This window comes from Prionailurus bengalensis, chromosome C1, assembly GCF_016509475.1.
Source record: "Prionailurus bengalensis isolate Pbe53 chromosome C1, Fcat_Pben_1.1_paternal_pri, whole genome shotgun sequence".
Classification (NCBI taxonomy): domain Eukaryota; kingdom Metazoa; phylum Chordata; class Mammalia; order Carnivora; family Felidae; genus Prionailurus; species Prionailurus bengalensis.
In genome coordinates, this window is record NC_057345.1 from 15,541,500 (window position 1) to 15,560,579 (window position 19,080).

Consider the following 19,080-nt stretch of genomic DNA (forward strand, 5'->3'; position numbering starts at 1 on the left):
GTAAAAGTCTTATTAGTCTTTCTCAGACTTACTGGCCCACAGGATTTCTTCATTGATGGAATGGGTTTTAAAATCTACAGAACCCGAGTTCTGAGAAGCAGTCTCAGCAATGCTGTGCTCAGGCTGGAGATGACCAGCTTCTCTTGAGGGCGATAATGTCACAGGCAGACCCGGAGGCCAAAGATGCTAGAGCGGGGGGAGGAAGTCGTGCAGCAGAAAGAGCAGAGGGGCTGGCGGCCGACAGAACTAGACGAAGATTCTGTATCAGCTGCTCATAGGCGAGTCGAGTCGCCTAAGGAATGGGAGTCTCCCTTTGCTAACATCTGACTGCAGATAATATCTACATAACTAAAATCAGGAACAAAAACTGTAACGATAACATAATAATAATAATATTATAGCTACCACTCACTGAGCCCTTGTTTTGTGTGCGGTATTTCATTTTGTCTCCCACCGCGGGATGGACAGCCCCACTTCCAAGTTAACGGTGAAGGGAGAAAAACTGTCCCAAGTCACCCCACCAGGAAGTGATGGATCCAGGATCTGGACTGGGGCCTGGCTGTCTTCACACACGTAGCCATGATGTTCCTCTGCGCGTCCAGAACAAACCCGTCACCCACAGGGTAAGAAAAATGTCACCCTCCAGGCCAGAGCTGCTCTGCCAACACCAGCTCGTTGGGCCCCTCATTCCCCTTGGTGGTAGAGGCAGAGATGGCTGGAATGGCCTTGCGGGGTTAAAGGGCAATACAGCTACAGTGCCTGCCACTCAATTATAGAGCTATCCCAAATAACACCTGGCATTCAAGGCTTCAGAAAACAGGAACTTTGAGTTAAGGCTGGAGCCCTGGCCCGGAGTAGGAAAGGTCCAGAGCAGACAGAAGTGTGGGCTGTCAGGTTCACGAAGGGCTAGTGCAGGTGCGATGTCACAGCCTGTGTGCAAGACGAGGCACTCACTATGCTCTTGCTGTCCTCCGCAAAGGTCGCTTTGACAAACATAGGGCCCAGGGCGAAGCCCAAGTTGTTCTCTGTGTCGCTCACGCAGAACTTCCACCGGGGAAGACAGGTCTGGAAACACAAGGGACAGGGGTTACTTGGTCCTGTCCTTCTTCCCAACCCTTGTCCGTCCAGGAGGCAGCAGCGGCTGGGGCTGCTTCCTTCCAGAACCTCCAGGAGACCTTTTCTGACGCAGTGGAAGTTATTTTAGGCACTAGATCAAGAGGCCACAGAATATTCCTCATCGCTGCCATCTATGATTTCCTGAATGCCAGGCTCTGTGTACAGCATGTCATAAACGGTATCTTAAGGAGCCATCAGAACGAACCTGGAAGGCAGGGATGTGGGCCTTGACAGATGAGGAAACAGACACAGAAACTCTGCAAGGGGAAGTCGCCGGTCCAGGGTCCCACAGCGAGCGAGGGGTGTTAGAGTGACAGAACTCTGACATGCCTGATCGCACGCCCCACCCCCCACCCCTACCTCGCCCTGCCCCCTGGGGGAGGCTAAGAATCCTGGTGGCAAAGACTTGAGAAATTACTGCGTCTATTCTTGTGCAACAGGAAAACCCTCCCAGAAGGCCAGACCCAACCCCATTTTCTTTTTTAATGTTTGTTTATTTTTTGAGAGAGAGAGAGAGAGACAGAGTATGAGTGGGGGAGAGGCAGAGAGAGAGGGAGACACAGAATCCAAAGCAGCTCCAGGCTCTGAGCTGTCAGCACAGAGCCAGATGCGGGGCTCAAGCCCACGAACTGTGAGATCACGACCTGACCCGAAGGTGGACGCTTAACCGGCTGGGCCACCCAGACGCTCCAGGACCCAACCCCATTTAAAGCCTCCTAGAGGAAGGACCAGCACAGTGATGCTGCAGGACGCAGATGCCTTGGTAGCCCGTGGTCTTGCCCACAAGCCTGCCAGCCCGCCAGCCCACCAGCCCCCAGGGCACCTGTGGGGAGCTGGAAATGGGTGGCCTTAGGCTGTAGCCCCACAGAGCTCAGGGGAAGCACAGCCACGCTGGTTCGAGCCCCGCTTGCTCTCCTGCCCCACCAGCCTGCTGGCTGTGCATGGTCCCCGTGACCATGAGTGGTGGCCCTGCTCACCCTGCTCGTATAAATCCCTCGTGTGGCCTCCTGACCCTGAAGAACAGGTGGTAACAACCACCAGGCTTGGGGCAGCCTGCTTCATGATAGTTTTCCAACTGAAAACAAGCAAATGCCCACCAACAGGCAGACGGATAAACAAAATGTGGTATTTTTATACAACAGCACACTACTTGGCAACCAGAAGGAGTGTGACACACAATACGGATGCATTTCACAGCCATTAGCTGAGCAAAAGCAGCCAGACATGAAAGAGCCCACAGTGTGCAATCCCACCCACACCTGTCCACACCCACTTGGGGGACTGAAGGGACCTTCTGTTCCAAGGACACTGGATAAGTGGGTGACAGGAATGTTCTCTATCTCGATTGGGGTGCTGGTTACATGGGCGACTTCATTTGTCAAAACTCGCTACACTGTGTACTTCGTGTACCCCGTTCATTTTACGGTACGCAAATTCTACCTTAAAGAAATTTCTTCCAGGAAAGAAGGAAGAAGGGGAGGAAGTAAAAGGCATCTCAGCCTTCCACAAGTTGAGTGGCCCAGGTTCTTTTAAGCTGTCCCACCCATGTGTCCATTTAGATGCTGTGCCCTCCCACAGCTGGACACGGCTGTGTCCAGATCTGGCCGAGGCCACCCACGCAGAAGGTCAAGACCGGGGGGGGGGGGGGACTCGAACTCCCAGGCTCCGTGGGGGCCCTAGGCCCTGATGGCTGAGTCAGGGGCTGAGTCTCACTGCCTTCTCAGGAGAGCTTTTACATAAACCCATTCATTCATTCGCTCACTCATTCATTCACATGCCCAGTGCTCTCTGGGCAGTTCTTTTGCACCCTGAGAGCGCTAGGTGCTTGGAACCTAGAGGCGAATCAGCCGTGAGCTCTGCCTTCAAGGGGCTCAATAGAAACGCCCAGAGCACCCAGGGGGAGAGTCAGACACATAATAACAGCAACAATGGCAGCAAGACTAGTGTGTGCCAGCTGAGTGTTTATCGGGTGTGGGCCGTAGCTCATATAATCCTCATAATGTGGGCCACAGCTCATATAATCCTCATAATAACCCCACGAGGCAGGTTCTGTGCTCCTCTTTGCAGATAAAGTGCAGGGTGTGGAGTGCTTTAGCCTTTAGGACAGACTTTGTGGGAACACCTTTGTGTAATCCCAGACGGTGCCCTGGTCAGTAGGGCAGGGCAGGGATTAAGTATTCCTTTTTACATTTGGGAAGACTGAGTCTTCTGCTCCAATGAAGTGATTTGCCCAAGGCTGTGTGGTTAGAAGAAGCATTTCAAACACAGATCTTCTGACCACAGTGCTGTGCTGTTTCCGTATACCATGCATGGGGCATATCGTGACCCTGGCTCACAGCCTCCCACCTCTAGGGGCTCCCAGTTGCCCTGGCTTCTGGCAAAGCCTTTCTGGGCTCCACCAGCTCTTAGCATCCCACTGATTAGAGCAGCACCCTGCACTCTGAGACTCGCCCAGGGAAGTTCTCCCTGTGTATCTATGTATCTATCTACCTACCTACCTGCCTACCTACCTATCATGGTAAAATACACAGAAGATTTACCATTCCAGCTGCTTTAAGTGTATAGGTCAGTGGTGCTAAGCATATTCACATTGCTGTGCAACCAATTTCCAGAACTTTTCATCTTGCAAATGTGAAACTTCACACCCATTGAACAACTCCCCATTGAACAACTCCCCATGCCCGCCTCCCTGCCCCCAGCCCCTGGCAACCACCAGGAAGCTCAATTTTGACTTCTGGCTTCTGCAGAGCAGAGGCTGAGTGGAGCAGAGTTCGGGTGGGGGCTGTGGAATCAACTGTGCTAGGTTTGAGAACCCACTCGCCACTAATGAGCCGTGTGACTTTGAATCGTCCTTTCCCCTCATGGAGCCTCAGTTTCTTTATCTATAAAATGGGCTGATGATAATAGTTCCGAACACACAGAGCTGTTATAGGAACTTGGTGACATAATGCCTACAAAAGGCAACATCTAGTAATGATGTCTTTTATTATGATGATGATCATCGTTAGCATTAGTGAGTGGCTGAAAGTGCCAAGGTGTCACCGTCATCCAGAGCTGGGTTTGATTTGGGAGTTTGGCTGCCTCCTTGCTGGGTGACTTGGGAAACCCTTCACCACCTAGACCCGTTTCCTCATCTGTACCCAGTGGGTAAGCAATGATGCAGGTACATGATCCCCACACAGAGGCATCTCTGTAACTACCATCCCCAGTCCTGGTCAGACCCTTCCTGAATAAAGTCCCGTGGGAAGCCAAGTGCTCCAGGGGACAGAGTCCATGTCTCGTCATGTCTGTGACCCAGGGCTCACCCAGGGCCGGTCCAAGGTAGGTACAGGTGGAGCAGGAAGGCGGGTCAGCTGAGCAAAGCAGCCAATCCTTCCCCTGGTCCTTCTCTGCAGGGCCACGTGGCTCTCATGGCTGAGGTCCTTTGGTGCCCTCAGAGGCCCCTCTTGTCAGGAGCAGGGCCTGTTCCCAGCCACCCTCTCCTTCCATCCCCTTCCTGCCAGAGGTGGGTATATATGGGGAGGGTAAAGAAAAGGAGAACTCTTCCCAGGATGAACTCTAGGACCGGAGGCCAGCACCCACATCCCACCATTCTCTGCCAGCCCTTATCCAGCTCTGTCCACTACACTGGACTCTAGGAAGGGCCATGGGGGCAGGGCGGCCGGAGCCAGCTCTGCCCGTCCCCTGGGGTCTTGCTAGCTGCTGTCCTGGGTGGGTGCACTGGGCAAGCTTAGCACCTCGCCCTCTATTGGTCTATAGCTGGGGCACCTCCCTGGGGCCCTGACTTGGTGTGCATCCCATCAGCACATATGAGGACCTCACGATGTGGGCTCTTGGGGCACAGATGCCACCTCACTTGTCTCTGTTCCCACAAGGGACTCATGTCCTATGAATACATGTCTGTGGGCTACATGAATGAGAGGGTGACCTCCTTGGGGAAAAAGTGGAAGTGTCTGGGAAAGTTCCCACCTAGGGTGGGGCCCTGAGAGGGGGGGAGTGAGGGTCCTGGAGCCCTGGGACCTCTGGAAGAATGGGCTCTCGGGGCCAGGGAGCATGACAGCAGTGAATACATGTGCGGACTTACCATGAACCAGGTGCTGCACCGAGTGTTTTATGTTTATGGAGAAGCAGCAGTATTACTGGAGGTCCCCTGTATAAAATGGGGATGATGATCACACCCACCTCATAGGGATATTAAGATCACTGGAGTTACAGGAAAGCGTTTATTATCACCAGCATTGAGAAGGAGTTGGAAGGAAGAAAACAGAAGCCACCTTTTGCCGTAAAGTAGCTAACTCTCTAAGATTCCTCTTTACCCTTTAAGATTGGATGTAATCATCTCCTTCTGGAAGCTTCTGTCCATCCCCAACTAGCTTAGATCCTCCCTCATGAGTTCCATGGCCCTAGAGGACACTAAGGTCACAAGAGCCTCCAACCCAGGGCCTGGCACACAGTAGGTACTCAGCACATGCATAGGAATGCAGTCACAGAGGCTCACCTTCTTGGTCCCATACATGACTTCCATGAACTTCTCGTCGGCGTCCTGAAAGCGCTGATCAAGGAAGGAACTTGTCTTCCGCACCAGGTTCCAGATCATGTAGTTGTTGAGCAGGCTGGGGCAAGAGATCAGACCGCTCAGAAGGGTCCAGAGCTGAGAGCATCACAGCACTTCCCCCACTGACCTTTAGGGGGCGCTCAGAACCGGCCTTCGGCTAGCAGGCTCGTTCCCCGACCTGCCCCAGTCTGGCAGGTTGCTGCTCACTAACGGGGAATGTCAGCTCTTCAAGGCAGAGCCTGGGTCCTCTTTTGAAAACCCCTCAGTGCCTAGGGAGGTGATTTGTACATCACACGTCCTCAATACACGCTTGTTGCATAGCTGCTTTTTGTCTGGAAGCCGTGGAAGGGCAGCATGGAGATGCCCCCTGGATGCTGTGTACTGCTGGGCTGGAGCAGGGAGGAGGCTGCCATGTCCCCAGCTTGGAGATGTCCCGGCCAGAGGGCCAGCGTCAGGAAAGGGGCCTTAAGAATAGGAGGGGCAGGAAAGGAAGCCCTGGCCAGCCCCTCCATGGTCTGCGTGAAAGAGCTCACTGCCCCCTCCCTCAGGGCACAGAGAATCCTCTGTGGCTGTTGTCACCCTTGCAAAGAAGCCACCTTGGTACAAAGAGATGTTCACAACAGTGAGCATCTAGCCTCAAACTGGAACCAACCTAAATGTCTGACAATAGGGGAAGGGTTGAGTAAATAATTATATGTATACTTGGTGGAATACTGTGCAGCCGTGAAGAATGAGGTCCACAGAGAGTGCGGGATAACATGGGGAAAATGCTCTTGACAAAGGTCAAGAGAAAAGCAGATTACACATGTGGTCACAACAATGGGGAAAAAAGGAACCATATATTAGAAAATTCACCTCTCTCTCCCTCACACACGTGCGCACACACACACACACACACACACACCATAGAATCAACAGCAGTGTTTGGGTAAGTTTAAGTTTTGTCTATTTTTTCTGTAGTTTTCAAAAGCCTCTCCAACAAATCTTTAAAATTAAAAAAAATCAGAAGTATTAGCTATAAATATGAGCGAACATTCACTGAGCCCCATTCCAAGTCATACTCTCACTCGGCTCTGGGATCCCTACCAGGTAGGTGCTGTTTCCAGCCCCATTTTATGATGGGGAGCATGAACCAGGAGAGGGTGAGAAACTTGCCCAAGGGTACAGAGCTGGTGGGGGGAGGGGCTGGGATTTGAAGGGCTGCCTCTCCCCAGGGCCCACGCTCCTGAGTCAGTCTGTCACCTGCTGGCCACACCTATCTGGCGGGAGAAGAGGACAGCAGCAGCAGCAGCGGGAGAGTGTGACCCCAAGGGCTGCCTGGCCGTCCCTTACCATTTGTCCGTGTTGTTGATGAGGGTGGAGACCTGCCCCAGGTACTCCTTGTCGTAGATAACAACAGGCTCGGACTCATTGATCTCCACGGGGTAGAAGATGGTGTTGAGAAAGGGCAGCCAGTTGATGGCTGGCGCCAAGGCCTGGAAGGGAAGAGACCGTGTGACTCTGGCTGGGTTGTTTCTCCTCCACGCCCAAGGCTCCAGGGTGCTCTTCCGAGGAAGTCGGGCACCATGCCTCCGAAGAGCTGGGCACGGACAGCGCCCTGTGCAGATATCAAACTGAGGTCTCTGGCTTTTGTCAGAGATGCTCTCGACAGAATTCTAAGGAGCCAAACACCAACTTCAACTTGAAACGGAGCTGGGACGGAATAAAGGGGACACAGTGACAGCAGCAGTAGCTACCATTCTGCAAGCCCCTCCTGTGCCAGGTACCACTGCAAACGACTCACACGTCTTCTCTCAGCGGGACCTCATGAGAGGCCTCGGTGGGAGGCGCCACTGTCCCCAGGGTATCGATGAAGAAACTGAGCCCAGACGGGCCTATAACGGAAAGCTGTGTAGCATCCAGAGCCAAACCGCCTGGGTTCGTATTCCAGCTCTCTACTTACTAGCTGTGTAACCTTGAGTAAGTGGATGAACCACTCTGTGCCTCGGGGTCTCGTCTGAAATGGGATCTCCTCATCATAACAGAACTCACGCCATGGGGTTAGTGTAAGGATTAAACAGGTTAATGCTGTCTGTTCCATTCAACATGCACTTCCATAATACCAATTACTAGGTGATTAGTCTATACGACCGGTAAATTCAAGAATGATAGCAGTATAATGTGCAAATGCTTCGGGCCACAGGTGATTTTTCTTGGGCACGGGATCTGAAAAAATAAGCTTAGACTGACAACCTCCAGCGAGAAAGGAAAAGCCCCCAGCTCTGCTGATGCACAGGAGGCTGGCTGGTCAGCTCTATTTTACGATCATTTATTTTTTATTATTTATTTTTATTTTTGAGAGAGAGAGAGAGAGAGAGAGAGAGAGAGAGAGTGCATGAGCTGGGAAGAGAGGCCAGGGGGTGGGAGAGAGAGAGAGAGAGAGAGAGAGAGAGAGAGAATCCTAAGCAGGCTCCACCCTCAGCACAGAGCCCGACACGGGCCTCCACCTTGCAACCCTGGGATCATGACCTGAACCTAAACCAGGAGTCAGATGCTTGACCAACTGAGCCACCCAGGTGCCCATAAGATCATTTAAAACGACGGCCGATGCCAGAGCTCCCTCTGCACTCCGGCTTCGAGTAACTCCCAGCTTCGAGCAGGTAGCCTGTTCTCAGCCCGCCTAGCGGCAGCAGCCCCACTGTACAGAGCCCATCTGCCTGCACTGTCTCTGTGTCCACAACAGCCTTCCTCCACTGCCCGCCAGGCAGCCTCCAGGCATGCTGAGCTCTCTCCAGGTTCCAGTTATTGTTTTGGTTACAAACTTGCACAACTTCTGGGTTTAACTGTGGTCAAATACACAAACATGAAGTTTACCATCGAAACCATTTTTAAGCATGCAGTTCAGCGACATTAAGTACCGTCACCGTCCATCTCCAGATTCCATCTTGCAAAACTGAAACTCTGCACCTATTAAACAAGAATCCCCCCTAGTTCCCTCCCTACTGGGCCCCCAGTAACCATTATTCGACTTTTTGTCTCTATGAATTTGGCGGCTCCCGCTACCTCGTGTAAGTGGAACCATACAGTATTTGTCTCTGTGACTGGTTTGTTTCACTTAGCGTGATGTCTTTCAAGTGGCACAACTTTTGAATCTAATTGGAGTTGTTTATACAATTAATGAGAGCTTCATAAACTGCAGGGCCCTGGAACTCTCTAAGTCCTATTTCTCCCACACGACCTGTTGTTCTTACTTTTTCGCCCTGTAATTTTACAAGATGCAAACATATACTGTGTTATATGATATGTGTCAGTCACAGAGAATGGTAGCCAGCACTTAACAAGCACTCAATCGATATGAACTATTGTAGTCATTCTCAAGGTCTCCCAAGCGTGGGCCTGGGCTTGAAGGATTATAAATTCTGTTCTCTGTTCCCTTGCAAAAGGGCAGAACTGAAGACAAAGGCTGCAGGAGACACATTACAATCGGCCTTCATATGGTAAGATCGATCAATAATGTACAATGTAAAATCAATCTACAACATCAGATGAACCTATAACCTGTTGGTAACTACCTACGATACCCTCAGTGAGAAAGCAGTCGTAAAGCCCTCCCCTTAACAGATGCCGACTTTGCAGATGAGCTAAGGTGACCTTTCTGAGTTCACGTAGTTAGCTAGTGACTGTGCAGGTCTAAACTCTAGGCTCCCTCGTCTCTCCGGTTTCAAAGGGCAACTCAGCTCTTGGGGAATAATGACCTCCGAGGACAGAAGAGGGCAGCTCCCACAGGCAGCGGTGTGCCAGCTCTTGGGGGGCAGGGAGGCGATTCGTAGTGGCATCAGGACCTACCGCAAACTACCCGCGGTGGTTTTTGTCAGAGATGCTCTAGACAGGATTCCAAAGAGGCGTGCCCGGTGGGCTCCCGCACATCCCTGCCCACCCGACTCCAAGAGGAGACATGGATCAGAGTCCTCACCATGAACTTGTTCTGGGACCTCAAGCCATTCTGTAGCTTTTCTCTAAAATGCACCCCCCCCAACACAAATATAAATACAAATAAAATGGGGACAACATTCTGCACCCCCCCCTCCCCCCCTCACCGTGGTTGGCTGCTCTGTACCTCGTGGGGATGGCCTGCTCTTTAAACCTGAGCTGCCTTTCCCCCTAGCTTGTCCATTAACTCTTTCTCTCTGGCAAGAATCCCCTAGGCAGGTAACGTCTGGGGCTTCTCTAACAATTTCTGTGGCTGCAAAACTGGGAGGTGTCCAGGTGAGACGGTCAAATAGGGCTCAACGCTTAGAGACACCTGCCTGCATGATCTGTTGGCAAAGACGCCTGGGAAATTCACCAGGTTTACAAAATGTCATTGTTTACACAATGAACGAGAGCTTCACAAACTGCAGGCGACTGGAACATTCTAATCAGGGTACAGACATCAGGTGGTGATAAATCCCTGTGCACTTGACACACGCCTGTTTCGTCAGGGAGAGCAGGTGTTCCGTGCAGGCAAATTCCCATAACCCCAGATAAGGTATGTGTTGAACAGAATTTTCACATTTTCAATCTTGCTTTAGTGAACGCCTAACTTAAACATGTGTGCCTAGATCTGTCTCCATAGAGACGGCTGTTTTAACTGACTGGGACATTCCACTTGTGACTCAAATCCTTTGGGGGCACACCAGTCAGCTCTATTTTCCAAACCTGTAGCCAAAGAGTACTGCTGGTCACCAACGAGCCAGCTCAAGTAGGCTTGCAAAATAAGAGAGAAAAGGAAGATGCTATCAAACATGATCTCAGCTGGAGAATTTAGAGCAGAGGACAAGACTCATGCTCAAACAACTTTTTCTTGTTTTTAATTTTTAAGTTTATTTATTTTGAGAGAGAGAGAGAGAGAGAGAGAGAGCAAGCGAGAGCGAGCAGGGGAGGGGCAGAGAGAGGGAGAGAGACAGAATCCCAAGAAGGCTTCATGCTGTTAGCGCAGAGCCCGGTGCGGGGCTCGAATTCATGCAACTGTGAGATCACAACCTGAGCTGAAACCAAGAGTCGGACGCTTAACCAACTGAGCCACCCAGGCACCCGTCAAACAACTTCTGATATGGAAGGTCTTAGAAAGGAATGAGAAGGGCCTCAGGCCCCCAGAGAAGGAACAGAAGGATGTCTGATTTGTGGCTCTGAATTCAGACTCTGATGGGGGCTGGCCTGGAACCACTCTATTCTAGTGGGGTTAGCCTGGACACATACTGTGAAGGCTGGCACACCTTTCCCTGAGTCACCTGGGGTGTAGGAAGAAAACCAAATTTCCAGCTACCAGGGAATAGCAAGGCCTTCTCTGTCCAAGGCTGGAATAAATCAAATGGTTTAGTGTTAGAGACGTGGGCTGGCATCATCAACAACAAAGGAATAACACGAATAACGATTACTACAGTACATTTCAATTGTGCACATGAGCTTACAAAATGAAATCTCATCCTTTGCCTCATCTCATCCTCTTAAACCCTGTGGGCAGGCCAGGAAGAGATTCTTTTGGAGGATACTAGGTTTCAGGGGTCCAGGACTTAATCTTTAAATGCTAGACATAATTTTTTAATATGCACACATGCCCTGTTCCCCTGGGAGACACTCCAGAGTTTTCAACTTGTTCTCAAAGAACTCTGTGACTAAAGAACCAGTGCACCTTATGGGGACAGGGGCTGCCTCTCATTTGTCTCTTGTGTTCTGGAATAAAGCAGGGGTGAATGAGTGAGGAAGGAAACAAAGGCTCACGTGGGGGTCTTGTGACTTGCCCAAGGTCACACAGCTCCTAGTGGGGCTGGGCCAGAGCAGTCTTCTGACTCCAAGCCCAGGGCCTGTACCTCTGCTAAAGTCCTCCCCTACCCGGAGGGCTCTGCAGCAGCGGGGGAGGAAAAGCCTTTCCTGTCTTGTTCGAAGATCAGAGCAAAAGCAATGTTATAAGGTGCTCTGGGGTAGAGCCCGGAAGCCACGCTGGGGCAGATGTGCTCAGGGCTACTGTGTCTCCTCTGCTTCCCTGGGGGTGGTCGGTTGGCATTATGGCCACCGTGGGGGGCTGGGCTGCTGCTGGGGCCCTTCTTGCGTTGAGAAGTGGACAGCTGGAGCAAACCAAATCACACTGCACAGACAGCATCTCCGTTGACCTCCGGGCCTCAGAGTGGCAACACGGTGCCAGATGGTCCCCAACACAGGCTGCTGATCTCTGTAACAACCCACGCACACCACTCACCCCGATGCCAGCTCCTCCGGGGACCCGAAGGGCAGCTGGCACCCAGAAAAGACTCTCTCACCTTCATCCCAGCTTTGCCTGGGCTGTATCTCCACCTGGGACACCCTGTTGGCCTGGTGCTCCTCTCGCCCACACATCCCACTCACCTTCCCTGACTTCCCCCTACTCGGGTCCTAGTGCCCACCTTCTTTCACCCAGAGCACTCAGCAGTGAGTCTGGGACTGCTTCCTGGTTGGTGTTCCTCTCTACCCTGGAAGAACCTCCAGAGCAAGGCCCTGATGATGGCCCTATACCTGTCAGAGCAAGGAATGGAGGGTGAAAAAGGGTAGGGACTGAGGTGTTCTTTCTGAAAGGAGAGGGCATGAGCCAACTCCAATGGGTGGGCGGGACCTGGCTGGTCAAGGTAGACAAGGAGGGAGGAGACATCTCGGTGGAACCCCTACACAGTGGCCTAGTCACCCTCCCCAGCGGAGAAGCAGGCCTCACCGAGGCTTCCTAGGCAACGGCAGGAAACAGGAAGACTGGCCAAGGCCACCTTGCTGATTCCTCTGCGACCCTGGGGACCTGGGATAAAGCCAGACACCAACACGCGGTGAACTGGGAAGACGGAACTGGCAGTCAACTCACCACCTGCAAGCCTCAAGGAGCCACCAGGGGGCAGCCTTCAGCAGAGGGGCCACTTGCTTTCCAATGGGTTATACCCGGTGACAGAGAGAAACCCCCTCTCACCTCCAGGAGGTTGCCAGGGATCGTGGTCAAGAACAGAGATGCCATGAGCCACGCGTGAGTCCAATGTCCACCTCCCCTGGCACTTAGGGAGCCTCAGGGCCTTGAACATGTCACTTAACCTCCTGGCTTGGAAAAGGGAGAAGTGAGTACAGAACCCACCTCTCAGGTCTATTGTTTGCTGTATATACACCAGGCTCGATGTGACTGGGGCTTGAGCATGGAAATGCCCAATCAGTGTGAGCTATTATCGTCATGACCAAGAGCCTCCCCAGGTAAATGCTGTTGTTACAGAAAAGCTATGTGGCCTTCAGCAGATAACTTAGCCTCTCTGAGCCTCAGTTTTCCCACCTGTGAACTGGGGTGACAACTATCCTTGCTCCTTAGGGTTGTTCTGGGGACCTGATGAAGTGGGTATAAAAGCCCCAGCCCAGCACCCTACGTCCTGAAGCCCTGCGCCTGCCCCGGGCTCCACGTCAACCGGAGCTCACGTTACCTGCAATTCGGCAGCTGTCACTTTGTGGTAGATGAGCTCCTCGTCCCGGCGCTTCTCCTGGGGGATGGTGATGTTGGCCAGTGCCGTCTCAAAGTCCAGAATCTGTTGCATCTGGGGCCGGATGGTGGCCTCGTCCCCTCCACCCAGCAGCTTCCCCAGCTGGACCATGTAGTTCAGGTATCCCGTCAGCACCTGTGGGCCCAGCACCCGCAGTCTATCAGTCGTGTCACCTGCTGCACGCTGGACACGGGTGGCGGGTGGGGCAGGGCCAGCCCAGCGCGGGAAGTCCGCAGACCGGCTGCCCACGGAACTCGGCACGAAGCCCTCAGGTGCTCGAGTGGGTGGGGGTCCCTGCTGTTCCCCACCCACACTCCCGCTCGGACGCCCATCACGGGAAAGCTACCCACAGACCATCCTTCAGTTCTTACAACACGCTTTTTCTGAGCTGCCCTCCTCTACCATGTCCCCAGATCCGAATTAGGTTCCCGTGTTCGACTTTCTCAGCTCACCCTTGAGCTATCACAATTTGTCATTATGCCTCCAACTGGGTGGTTAGTTCATTAACGTCTGCCTCCCCTGCTAGACTCTAAGCGGGGACCATGACTGTCTCAGTCCCCACTCTCCCCCCAGCATCAGGCACTTGGTAGGTGCACGCCCAATACAAGTGGGCAGGATGAATGGAGACACGATGAACCACAGACGAGGTTTCTCCAGGACATCATGAGAGGCATGGGTTTTGGAGTTAGCAGGTCTGGATGTGAATCTCAGCCTCACCCCTATGTGACCTTGGGCGGGTCACTTAGCATCTCTGGGCCTTGCTCTCTCCTCTATAAAAGGCAAGGTAAAAATCATACCCACATGGCAGATGAGGTGAACGAAGTTCAGAGACGTTCTGTATCTGTGGGGTTACTGGGGGGGCGGGGGGAAGAGGTGAGTATATAAGAGGCTTAGCACCCACAGATGGCCATGGCCATTACTGCTGTCTTACTCTACAGTGGGGACAAAAGACACCTGTCCATCCCCTGCCTATTGTGCCCACGATGCCTGAATGGGAAACAGCTAGTCTGTTTCTGCCAGGGACTATCTATCATCCATCAGATAACTGATTCCTCTGTGCAATTCCAGCTTCAAAGACCCGCACAGGTGTGATGTGGAGGGGACACTGAGAGGGCAAAACGTCACAGGGTGTGGGCTGGGAGCCACTCTCTCTGAAGAAGCACACTCACCTTCTCATTTTCAGTTTTGTTCAGGTAATAGTCCCTTGAGGGTAAGCCCAGGCCAGACTGGTCCACCTGGAGAGAAAGGCAGGAGTGAGAGGGGGTCTCCTGTCGCACATACACACCGCCTGCTGTGGGGACAGCTGGCACATGGCAACACAGGACCGGCCTGGGTCCCAGCCAGAGCAGGAGCTGGTAGCGGAGGACCCCTCTGGGGTGGGGCCAGCCGGCGTGGGAACAGACACGTCTGGCTGCATAGCTGCCCAGACACGGGGATTCTGGGCCCTTCCGAAGGGCTAGAGCCACCCTCCCTCTAAACACCTCTTAGGCTTGGCATGGCGCTTCTACTTAATTAAACACTTCCCAAGACGGTGCAGTGGTTAAGACCCCTGTGGCCTTAGTCAAGTCACTGAACCTTTCTGGTCCTTAGGCTCTTCGCATGGGAAATAGGGGAAATAATACCTAGCCCTCAGAGCTGGAATGAGGACTCAAAGGAGAGAGCCAGGGGAGGACGTGCTGAGGGTCTGGCAGGCAGGGGAGGGTCAGTTCCTGACAGCAACTCTCAGAGCCTAGAGGAGGTGTTGTTACAATTCGTTTGATCGAGAAGGAAACTGCAGCTCAGAGCGGTTGAGGCACTTGCCCGAGGCCACATGCTGAGTGAGAGGCAGAACTGGATGGGAACTCGGCCTTCACGGCCCCAGCCTGGGCTCCTCGCTTGCTCATCTGAGGGTGGGCGGATCAGGGCCGGGGCTTCCCTGGGGGTGCCGATACAAAGTCCAGGGCAGGCTCCGGCAGGAAGAGAGGGACTCCAAGCCATTCCAAGCAGAGCCACAAAGGGCGGAGGCTGAGGTGAGGGAACCGGGAGGGGGCTTTAGCTGTGTCCAGGAGTTGGCATCACTCTGGGGGCCCACGGTGACCGATCAGAACCCCGGAGACCCGTCTGTGCTGCACTGACCCCACCTACCCGAGGACGGCAACCTGCTCGTGACTTGTTGCCGACAAAAATCTCACGGTTCAGAGTCTCCAGAAATAATCCAGGCTCAGAAACCAGAGGCCTGTCGCCCAGGGCAAGTCTGCCCCTACTCCGGCGCTTGCAAAACTCAGAACAGGTTAAATGCAAAACATGCCCATTCGTCTTCCTGGGGACCCAGGCCAGCTCACCTGGATCACGTTGCTGTTGGAATTCTTGGAGTCGGCACTGACGTAGACAGAGAAGAAGGGAGACGTGCGGTAGTGGGAGGTGACCACCTGCAGGGTGTCCTGGAAGTTGTCCTTGTCCCAGGGACCTGTGATGTTCCAGCCCCCTAGCTGCGGGCAGAGAGAGGGAAGGGGGAGGTGAAGAGGTGGCAGGAGACCCGGGTGTGAATTCTGCTCCTGCCACGGACTTGCTCTGTGACCCGGAGCAGTCATCTGACCTCTCTGAGCCTCAAGAGCAAATGAAAGGGATGGTCTTCGTCGAGTGTCTGACCAGCAACAGGAGACGCTGGGTGGAACGAAATTTGCCCTAAATGAGCGAGCAATGAATCCACGTGGCAGCTGCTCTCTTGGGGATGGGGATGGAAAGGAGACTTCTCCCACAGCCTGTTCACTTTTTGAATACTGACTCATGTGGATTCACTTGTGCACAAAATTCAATTGTGCCTATGGAAAAAAAAAGTCTCCATATTTTTAAAAAGGTTGATAAAGCCATGGTCTCTAGTGTCTCTCAGAGCTTGGACTCTTTTTTTTTTTTTTTAAGTTTACTTGTTTGTTTGTTTGTTTGTTTGTTTGTTTATTTAGAGCATGAGAGAGAGAATCCCAGGCAGGCTCCACACTGTCAGTGCAGAGCCCAACGCGGGGTGAACCGTGAGACCATGACCTGAGCCGAGGTCAGATGCCTAACCGACTGAGCCACCCAGGTGCCCCTGGGAGTTTTGTTTTCAAGTAGGCTCTATACCCAACACAGGGCTCAAACTCACGACCCCGAGATCAAGAGTCGCATGCTCTACCAACTGAGCCAGCCAGGTGCCCCGAAGATGGGATTTTGTAACCTCCTCGGTGTCTCTGGCTTGGCACACACTGGCATGTGGGACCAGTGCCAGAGGGGAGGACTGTCTGGTCTCCGGTGTCCACAGCTCCCCATCCTGCTGCAATGACTTCTCAGAGCCAAGCCAGGAGGCGGGGCCCTGAGGGAGCATGAGACAGCTGGGAAACATCCATGGCCACCCTCTGTGGGTGTCAGGCAGCCTAGCCAGTCATAGGCAGCCCCTGCAGAGTCCATCCAAGGCTGACTGGGAGGTGCCCAGCAAGAAAGAGTCCTCCCCTGTGAGAGAATGGGAGGCCTGGGGTAACTGGGGCCCTCCTCATGGGGGAGGAGAGGGTTCTTCTTCTTCTTCTTTTTTTTTTTTAAGAGAGACAAAGACAGTGGGGAGAGGGGCAGAGGGAGAGAATCTTAAGCAGGTTTCACGCTCAGCACGGAGCTGACAAGGCTTGAGCCCACTACCTGGGATCAGGACCCGAGCGGAAATCGAGTCAGACGCTCAACCAACTGAGCCACCCAGGTGCCCTGGGGCGGGGGGGAGGGGGTTCTGCTTTAGATCTGAGACTTTCAGTTGGTCCTTCTGGAACATACCCCTCTTCACAAAAACACACCCTCTGTGGAAAGGGAATCAACAAGGTAGAGAAATGCTTTTTCTATAAATACGGCCCCCATCCCACACACAGATGCAGAGAGGCATACATACGTGTGGCACACATCCACAACAGGTGCTGACGTGTACCCTGACACAAATACAGATATTCCCACCCAGAGACGCATGCGTACACATGAGCACGTGCACGCATACACACACACACACACACACACACACACACACACACACACACACTCAGACACACTCAGCCCCGACAGGTTCTACAGTCCAGCTGGGTGCGGTGGTTGGAGATGTGAGGTCGCCAGGCCCCAGTGGTACCTGAGAGCTGGGGTGGCAGCCAGAGGGGCGGAGGCAGGTAGCTCAGGCTGGAGGAGATCCATGAGAGCCTGCTCCAAGAACTCACCTTCTCAATCAGCTCCATCAGGGGCTTGGCCTTAAGCTCCTCGATCCTGGTTTCATTCATACATGCACGGTAGTATACTTGGGCCTTCCTTTCTGCCTCGCTCACACTGGCTGTGGAATTTTCTGGAATGACAAGGGATAGCAGTTTGCAACACGCCCTCAGTTGCTCAGTGGGTAGCACTGAGGGAGTCCTTCTCAGAGCCTCGGTGTTCTCAGCTGTAAAAAGACCTAGGACTTCTCCCTGTCAGGTAGCCACAAAGACTCAGTCACAGCAGGTATATGACTGCCCCTGGGCAGATCCTGGGAAATGAGGTGCTTCCTAATTTTTGCTGAGTGAAAATAAGAAAAGCATACCATGTGTCTCCCTGTCTGCCAGGCAGGTTTGCAGACATGTCCCTAGGCTGGCAGCATGGGCCACCCAGGAGGACACCCTGCTTTCCCTGCTGGGTAACACGTGGCCCAGACACCCCCGCCTGGTGTGTGGGACAGAGGCCTGTTTTGGTTTTCAGATCCCAGATGACTTCTCTTGGGATAAAGCCTGGAGCTGAATGGAAGTTTCCAAGGCCTCATTCCCTAGGAGTTTCCTTCTCCCTTTCTCCCCTGAGGGTCCAGGCTGTTCATCAGATTTACAGTTCACGCAGAGTGCTTTTGCCGTGTCTCTTCCTAACTCAACAGTCAGCACCTCTATCCTTACACCGGGACGCCTGGGAGACCTTGGTCCCCCTCTCCCTGTCCTCAGTGTCCCGGTCCAGGAGCCGCCTGCTGAGGGCCACACTCCTGTATGTGCACCAGCACAGGACAGGGCCCTGCTTATACCCAGGGAAGGTGACCACGTCCTGCTGTTCAGGTCGTGAAGGACCTACTACCTGCCAGAGCTCCCATGCCTGAGCCTTCATCTCAAAGCCCTGTTCCAGATAACGCCTGGGTCCCTGACCCCCTCAATTCTGTCTGTCCACTTTGCTGCCTCCCTGGGGAACCCCTTCCTCACTGCTCCACAGTCACCTTTCCTCATTTCAAATTCACTTCTCCTGGACCCAGAAACTCCTTCTCTTGCTTCCTTCAAAGACTCCCCCAAACCCCACCTCCTCCATGAAGACTTTTCTGGCAGATCCTTATCCACTCATCCACTAAATAGATGCTAGATGCTCACTCTGTGCTAGGTACTGCACAAGCTTCGGGGACACAAAAGACAATGTCCCCGTCCCAGTGCTTCCTCCTTTCTAGTATGACGACACAGATAACAGACAAGAAAACACACGAAGAAAAACGTCCCCCTGGCCCTCCAGTATGGGACACTGTCAAAATCTTACAGCCTTCAAGGCCTCTCCCGGAGGCCATCTTTCCTATGGAGCCTCTCCGGAGACGTTCTTTGGTGAAGGCCCCAACATGGAGCACCTATTCAGTGCCGGGCACTGGGCTTGGCTCCAGTTTTACAGACATGAATAAGACCCAGGTAGTCTCTGCCTCCAGGGAGTTCATGGTCTAGTAGTGGACACAGCCAAGCAAAGAAATGACCAGGAGACACGGAGGTGCTTTGGTTATTGCAAATGGCTATGGAGCCCAAAGAAAATTCACACCCTTTGGTGGGGTGAGGTGGGGTCAGGGGGACTCTAGCTCTAAGCCAGTTCTTTTATTTATTTTTTATTAAAAATATTTTTTAGGGGCACCTGGGTGGCTCAGTCGGTTAAGCGTCCAACTTCAGCTCAGGTCATGATCTCACG

General features: G+C 53.0%; 1 protein-coding gene across 3 annotated transcripts in view; it reads right to left on the bottom strand.

Moving 5' to 3' along the window:
• ECE1 (endothelin converting enzyme 1) overlaps positions 1 to 19,080 on the bottom strand; it is a 113,342-nt gene that overhangs the window by 15,190 nt on the left and 79,072 nt on the right. For all 3 annotated transcript variants that reach the window (XM_043574013.1, XM_043574014.1, XM_043574012.1), the window contains exons 5-11: positions 17,361 to 17,482; positions 15,486 to 15,632; positions 14,334 to 14,399; positions 13,108 to 13,299; positions 7,004 to 7,146; positions 5,615 to 5,729; positions 955 to 1,065 (exon numbers count right to left, since the gene is read on the bottom strand). In XM_043574013.1, the coding sequence (XP_043429948.1) occupies positions 955 to 1,065; positions 5,615 to 5,729; positions 7,004 to 7,146; positions 13,108 to 13,299; positions 14,334 to 14,399; positions 15,486 to 15,632; positions 17,361 to 17,482 (896 nt within the window). The remainder of the gene's footprint in view (positions 1 to 954; positions 1,066 to 5,614; positions 5,730 to 7,003; positions 7,147 to 13,107; positions 13,300 to 14,333; positions 14,400 to 15,485; positions 15,633 to 17,360; positions 17,483 to 19,080) is intronic.